Source organism: Octopus bimaculoides, chromosome 1 (genome assembly GCF_001194135.2).
Source record: "Octopus bimaculoides isolate UCB-OBI-ISO-001 chromosome 1, ASM119413v2, whole genome shotgun sequence".
In the NCBI taxonomy this organism is placed as follows: domain Eukaryota; kingdom Metazoa; phylum Mollusca; class Cephalopoda; order Octopoda; family Octopodidae; genus Octopus; species Octopus bimaculoides.
The window spans coordinates 184112200-184120423 of record NC_068981.1 but is presented as its reverse complement, the minus strand read 5'-3'; the positions used below and the strand labels follow the sequence as shown (position 1 = coordinate 184120423).

Below are 8224 nucleotides of genomic sequence, written 5' to 3'. Positions count from 1 at the left end.
CATACATATATTTACATACATACATTATATATATATATATATATAACCATACACACACACACACACACACACACACACAGAGAGTTTCTCTCTGTCTCTGTCTCTCACTGATTTCTAAATACAGAGGGAAAGGGAGAGTAGTTATTGTGTAAGTAGTGTTAAGGGAAAGTTCTGCTCAAATAAGTTTCCTTTTTAACTTTAGTGCAGATCTTATCAAGATGAGTGTTGGAGGTTTGGGTGAGTTAGCAGTTCCGCTGGAGTTATAGAGAGAAGGGCAAAGAGAATGCACGGAAGTGTTAGTTGCTACATGAATTAAAATGGATGGCCAGCTACATGAGAGGTGACACTGATGTACACTGTTGAGAGGTATTGGATAGAGATATCACTGATAGGAAATCAGAAACTAGGAATTCGAGAAGAGGTTTTACTTATCACAAACTAGGTATTAATAGAATGGAGCAGTGATTAAACTGATACAAATGAGTGCTACTTTATATGTACCACTCAGCTTGAAAGAGCTAAATACTTTCTAAGAAAAGGCATGGATTCTTTGAACACCCAGTGTCCTCTACTCCTATATGGCCTTCTTGACATTTGCTGCTTCTTTGTGCCCAATACTGCCCAGGCTTTAAACCACTGCTTTACAGTAATGTCTGAGGAATATTTAGCTGCTATTTCTAGCAGGTACAACAACTATGTAGTGACTCTCTTGTTGGCTTGTCATTCATCCAATCTAGTTTTATTTATTTCTGAAGATACTAATGGATACAGAATAATTTCTCTACGAGGAATGAGTTCTTTTCAGGTTATGTTTTTATGTTATTTTATAGATATCACTAATTCCTGATGAACAAAAACGGACAAGATATTCTACCAAAATGGTAGTTGACTCCAATAACCCTGTCTATGATGACAAAATATCATTGTAAGTAATTTCTGTCTACAGTTGTTGTCTTTAGTAAAGCATTTTAAACCACGAGTTGTATGGTGTGTAATTGGCCATGTAGATTGTTAATGTAAGTTTATGTTGTAGTGTAATATTTGTGTATGTTATATGAAACCACATCAAATAAAAAAAAAACATACAAACTGAGAGTTGTAATGTTTGTGAAATGTAACAAATATGCTGCAGAATTTGATCATGGCTATTGTCTGAAGACAAATATATATATATATATATATATATATATCACATGAGAACATTTGAACAAAATGTCTTCACTCATCAAAATGTTGAGCTTTTGGAATGACAAGTGAACTTCTTTCATATTCTAGACATGTATTGATAAAGGCAGACCATTTTGAAGAACCTCTAAGAGGTAAACCACACATTTTAAATGCTGCCTCTTGTGCACTCAATTGTCTATGAGTCAGGAAAATATTTCCTATAGTGCTCAGTTCCTTTCTTGAGAATGTTTCTGGTGGTAAGTCTGCTACAGCATGTCTTACTGCTTTTGAAACCACTCACTCTCTGGTTTGCATGTATCAGAGCATAATACCATGCAGCACCATAAACACCACCAACTATCATTTATATATCCATGTTGGCATTCCAAAAACGTAAAATATCTTCATTGTACGAATTTATAGATTTGGCACCTCTTTGATGTTTGATGATATAACAGTGTGGGCTTCTCATATCATCAATATTTTTTATAACTGTTTTCATAGAAACAGGTCAAAGAAATCCAAATCATTAATTCTGATTCTCCTTTGGTGAATATTTTTTACATGTATAATTATGATTGTAATGCTTCCACACTTTTTCTCATAAAATAATGTTTTCTATTTTCAGTGAATTGTTGCAAGATGACATCAGTAAACGTCTCATGATATCAGTGTGGCATATAGACCAGTCTAACTAGTAAGTATTATTGCATGTTATGCCAGAGGCCAGTTTAATTAAAAAGTATATAGTCCATTCTAAACATTACTGTATGATGTGGCATATAGGGTAGTCTAACTACTGTTACTGTATGGTATGACATAGACCAGTCTAACTAGTAAATATTACTGTATGTGATAAATAGACTAGTATCATCATCATCATCATCATCGTTTAACGTCCGCTTTCCATGCTAGCATGGGTTGGACGATTTGACTGAGGACTGGTGAAACCGGATGGCAACACCAGGCTCCAGTCTAATTTGGCAGAGTTTCTACAGCTGGATGCCCTTCCTAACGCCAACCACTCAGAGAGTGTAGTATGATATATATAAACCAGTTTAACTAGTATTACTGTATGGAGTGACATATTAGTCTAACTAGTAAATAGTACTGTATGTTGTGGCATATAGACCAGTCTAAATATTACTGTATGATATAGCATATAGACCAATTTGACTAGTAAGTGTAACTATCATATAACACTGTCCAGATGAAATATTACGGAATGTTATGCCACATAGACCAATCTAAACAGTAGGTATCAGTCATCATCATCATCATCGTTGTTTAACGTCTGTCTTCCATGGTGGCATGGGTGGAATGGTTTGACAGGAGCTGGCCAGGCAGAAGCCTGCACCAAACTTCTGTAATTGTTTTGGCAGGATTTTTACAGTTGGATGCCCTTCCTAACACCAACCACTCAGTAGTTTTTACAGCTGGATGCCGTTCCAAATGCATTACACAGTTCATTTTGGGCAAATATCATTTACCAAAACTTCAGCTCAACCTTACTCATGTCAGTGAAAGTGAGGGCAAGGAAACTGAAGAAGCCTTTTGATGTATTTCCAAGTACCAGTCTTGTCTCTGACAGTCATACTCATTCTACCTGAGGATTACATTTAGAATACAAGTATAGTTGGAATACTCAGCCACTTAAACTACCATATTCAGTGGCATAAAACACACAGGGTATATTGGATGCAACCCAATTTCAGCTGTGCACATTCAAGAAAAAATGTTTTTAGTGCATTAAAGTATGTAAAATAGATTCAAGTTTGTATGTAGGGCCCAGGGTGATTTTTTGGAGGCATAATTTTAAGCAAAAATAATGTGTCTTATTTTTTTCACAGCTTTTGTGGATTCCCATGACTGTCTATCACCATCGAATTGCATTATTATGAATTTGAGTCAGAATCTGGAGTCACAGTGAATCTTTCATTAGCTGGTTACACAACCATGGTTGCCACCCCTATGGATACATTGCATTTGCTCTCCTGATAGAGCTAGATGATCCTGACTGTTGATCTTCTAGGATTCCTCTGCTCAGCATCCAATGTAAGAAGCACTGTTGGCTCAGTTGAGCTCTTCTGTTACTTCTTCACAATCCCCTGTGCTGCTGTTCCATGACTTTGTCGAATCCTAGCAAGGTGACTGAATGGGTGCTATGCCTTGCAAAAGGGCAGCTTGTAACTATGCAGGACACAGTGGTTGTGGTGCTACCTGCCTCCTCCTCCTTACCACTAACATCACAATCCCTCCACCTTATCCTCTTCCTCAGATTCTGTAGGTATTAGTTTTATGGGGATAGGTCACTAGTATTTTTAGTTTTAACATATTTCTTAATGGAGTGGCTGTGTGGTAAGTAGCTTGCTTACGAACCACATGGTTCCGGGTTCAGTCCCACTATGTGGCACCTTGTGCAAGTGTCTTCTATAGGCTCGGGCCAACCAATGCCTTGTGAGTGGATTTGGTAGACGGAAACTGAAAGAAGCTCGTCGTATGTATGTATGTATGTTTGTGTGTCTGTTTTTGTCCCCCCCAACATCCTTTGACAACCGATGCTGGTGTGTTTACGTCCCCGTAACTTAGCAGTTTGGCAAAAGAGACCGATAGAATAAGTACTAGGCTTACAAAGAATAAGTCCTGGGGTCGATTCGCTCGACTAAAGGTGGTGCTCCAGCATGGCCACAGTCAAATGACTGAAACAAGTAAAAGAGTAAAGAGAGAGAGAGTAAAATAACTATTCTTGAAACTGCTTCATGCTGCTAACATAACTAATTGTAATTAATTCTGCTTTTACAGTGTCAAAGATCATCTTGGTTCAATGTCATTTGGTGTCTTACATCTCATGAAACCAAACAGGGTGAGTCACTGGTAACTCTCATATCTGTCTATACATGGTCTGATCAAAAAGTATTGAAACTCTTGCTATGGTAAATGGAGCTCTGGATCGATGTGTGTTGTAGTTTTCTTTTTATAACACCCGTCCTGATACTTGTTGATCAAACCTCATATAATATGCTCAAGATAAAACTGTTCACACACACGCATGCACACCTACTCACACATTTACACCTACTCACACATTTACACACACACAGAGTGGAAGTTCCCACAAAAACACTGATTTTGGCAGGTTCTATCTTGGAAAGAAAAAAAGTGTTGGGGTAAACACTTAAGATCAGTACACTCTTTGAGTATCATATGGTATTCCTCCAACACCATCAGCTAAACAATTCAGTAAAAATATTGGCTCATCCTGTAAATAATGTGGTTTTTTCAACTGCATGAACTAAAAGTCGGGGTGTGATGGGGATAAACTACCTGCATCAACTTGCTATAAAAGCAGATAATAATTTTACCTGTTTTCCTTGTTCTGATGTGAGATCAGCAAAATTGTTGAGGACGATAAGGAAAAGGATGTAGATGTTTACAAGTGAAGTGTCATCCAAGTTGATGTATATTGGCAATTAAACTTAATTTGTAACACCTGTGCATATTTATCAGCTTTGTTTTTGTTGATAATTCTTATCAACAACTTTTCCTGTGATTGTGATTTGAGAAGACATACAGCAGTATGCTGAAGATTGGACATAATCTCTTGTAGGCAAGAAATGTAAAATAAAGTTTATTATAAAGAACACAAACAATTTGTAATTGCTTTTAATGTGATAACTGTTAAACAAAGATTTTTTTTATTCAATGAAAATTTAATAAAAATCTAATCACAAGTGGAATTATGCTAAATACAACTAAATTGAAAACCTTTTTCCCCTAGCCACATCGGCAATTCTTAAACGTCTGAGTGCAAATTTTACACAAGCAGAAGCTTTTTTTAACAATTTTTATCCTGAAAAATCACCTGCATAAATTACACAAGTGCGCAAATTACATGGGTTATTACAGTATATATATATATATATATATATATATATATATATATATACACATACACATACACATACATATATATATGTAAAATTTCCAGGATTATACATGCACATACACACAAGTGGAGGCATGTGGCTTAGTGGTTAGGGTGTTGGACTCACGATCATAAGATTGTGGTTTCAATTCTTGGACCAGGTGATGTTCTCGAGCAAAACACTTCATTTCATGTTGCTCCAGTCCACTCAGCTGGCAAAAATGAGTAATCCTGCAATGGACCAGCAATCGTCTCCAGGTGGGGAATATATATGCCATGTAAACTGGGAAACTCCCTTATGAGTCGACATGACTAGAGAAGATAACTTTATTTATATACTTACATATACATGTATATATTATATATATATATATATATATATATATATATAACTATATGGCTGTATTTTTTTTTTCAGTGTGTTGATGGTTGGTACCACCTCCTTAATGAAAAAGTTGGCAGAAACAAGCATTTATTAGTGGCTGGAAAATTAACACCAGATTTACAGATGAGAGGTTTGTTCTTCTTTCATGGAGTTTTCCCTTCAATGAATTTCATTCTCCTCTTTTAATACTATGAGTCTAAATAAATAATCTTTTTATAAGCAATGAATGTTTGTCTCACAATATATACAAGAACAATCTGTTCCATGAGGTGTAGGTACGTTTGTGTGGTTTAGAAGCTTGCTTCCCAACTACATGGTTCTGGATTCAGTCCTATTCCATGATACGTTGGGCAAGTGTCTTCTGCTGTAAACTTAGGACAATAAAATCTTTGTGGGTGGGTTTGGTACACAGAAATTGTAAGAACTCTGTTGTGTGTGCATGCTTGCGCATTTGCTGTCTTCTTATCACATTGTAATGGTTCTAAATGAGTGGAATAGATGCATCTTTCATTGCCAGTTAAGTCCCTTCTGCCTTACATCTCCATTTGTTCAGTATATATTTATTTCTCAACTATCATTTTAATATTCGTTCATTTATTTTAGTTCAAGAACTTATTGTCTAATATATTTGTTTGTTTAGGATTACATGGTATTCCTCTAATTAACAAAGACTTGTGGGGAATGGAATCTCTGATTGTAAGTATTCTAAATATTGATATCTCTGTTGTATATTATACAATTTCTACTGCTAACTTCAACCTTATATCTATTTAAATATTAAAATTGATAGTAAATTGCAAAATATAACTGTCATAATAAAATATAAAACTTTGATGACTTATAATTTAAAAAGGGGGTTGACTGCTGCATAGAAATGTAGAGTTATTTCCCTTGATATATCTATATTTCCAAGCAGGAAATTTGCATGTGTGTGTATATATGTATATAAATAATACAGAATGGGACAAGAACACAAAACATACAGATAGACAATACAAAGAAAACACGGACATGTCATTCTGAGTTTTCTCTCTTCAGTCGAGATCCAGATTATCTTTGCAATTTCGGCTGGTTATTCTCGATATTGCTCCAATCTGGCCAGCCCCAAGGAAAAACTGGAAAAAAAACGAACAATGTTACACAAATACAGTAGGAATAATAACGGGACATAACAACAGATGTCTTTCGACTGAACAAATAAAATTAAGCTGGCGTATATGGAAATAAGGCCTTACAGCCGGGATACAAGATTTCACAGGCACAGGGAGGAATAACGATGTTGCATGCACAACAGCTGCCCAAAAAAGAAAGGTCAGGCCTGGCTGAACACCGGTCACATGGGAAGAGAAGAGACAGAGGTAGAGGCATATGTCATTCAATAATATTAATCTGCTAACTTTTTGTTTTTGTATGTACCTGATGTGTGTGTCATATTTACTTCAAAGAAGTGGCAAAGCAAGAGAGTGAAAGAGAGAGTGAGTGGTGACGGCGTTCGTTTTTTGTTTTCAAATGTTTATTACATAGCAAGAGAATTAGATACATGTACACATTGTTAAATCAAAAGCGGGAGAGAAGAGAGACACAAAGGAAGTGAAAGAGAAAGTGAGAGAGACAGTAGATACATAAATCCTAAGAAAAGTTCATACATAGACACAGCAAATATTGGATGCCAGTTTCACTTTTCATTACCACATGAGGATAAAATTAACTCATAAATGGCTGAGTACTCCACAGACATGCATAACATTAACGTAGTTCTCAGGGAGATTCAGCCTCACACAGAATATGACAAGGCTGGCCCCTTTCAATTACAGCTACAACTCAAGACATATATATGAATGTGTGTGTGTGTATAGTTTAGGTTAGTTAAAACATGTTTGCAATAAATAAGTGTTGCATGGTGGAAATAAGTGCAAATACCAAGCTTTCATTCATAAATCCATTCATTATTCAGTTGTTCGGAAAGTTCGTGCCGATTTATAGTAGCTTACCTTTCGACTTATTTGCCATGAAACCACCTCAATTCTGGGAAGAGGGTATTTTCAAGTTAAAGGAAAGATGGAGACGCATTGTGCAACAAAATGGTTCATATTTGGTTGATTAAAAATGTAAAGGCAAGTATTTATTGACCTTTTTCTTTCCTTTAAAAATCGGCACAAAACTTTCCGGACAACCCAATATTTCATTCTTTTGCATTTCAATTTGTACTTTAAGGTTCTTTGAATATGTACGATGCATTTCGGTTAAATAATAATTCTGTTGATAAAAAAAATGAATACCAGTCTAGTATGGGGTTGATAAAATCAACTAGCCCCCTTCTCCAAATTTCAGACCTTGGGCCTATAGCAGAAAGGAGGAAGAGGAGGAGGGTGGTGGTGGTGAGGATGGTGATAATTATTATTGTTGTTGTTGTTAATTTTGAATATATTTCTGTAGATCTCTGTTGACCGTGGCAAATGTGGTTATGGGTTTTCTGTTGTTGATGGATGTCCTGTTCGTGTCAGCCGAGTTGATGCAGGTAGGAATAAGATTCAATTTCCCCCACATATTTTTCAGAAATTTCTCATAAAGGGATTTATTTCCTTATAATAATGTCTAGGCCTGGATTATATATAAGTGCAGGCATGGCTGTGTGGTTAACAAGTTGGCTTCCACACCACATGGCTTCAGGTTCAGTCACATTATGTAACACTTTGGGTAAGTGTCTTCTATTATAGACCTGAGATGATCAAAGACTTGTGAATGGA

At 36.0% G+C, this 8224-nt stretch overlaps 1 protein-coding gene across 1 annotated transcript in view; it reads left to right on the top strand.

Moving 5' to 3' along the window:
- Positions 1–834: 834 nt before the first annotated feature.
- LOC106879318 (uncharacterized) overlaps positions 835–8224 on the top strand; it is a 34105-nt gene continuing 26715 nt past the window's right edge. Inside the window, exons 1-6 of the mRNA XM_014928825.2 lie at positions 835–925; positions 1796–1864; positions 3970–4030; positions 5511–5607; positions 6118–6173; positions 7914–7995. Of these exons, the coding sequence (XP_014784311.2) occupies positions 879–925; positions 1796–1864; positions 3970–4030; positions 5511–5607; positions 6118–6173; positions 7914–7995 (412 nt within the window). The 5' untranslated portion in view covers positions 835–878. The remainder of the gene's footprint in view (positions 926–1795; positions 1865–3969; positions 4031–5510; positions 5608–6117; positions 6174–7913; positions 7996–8224) is intronic.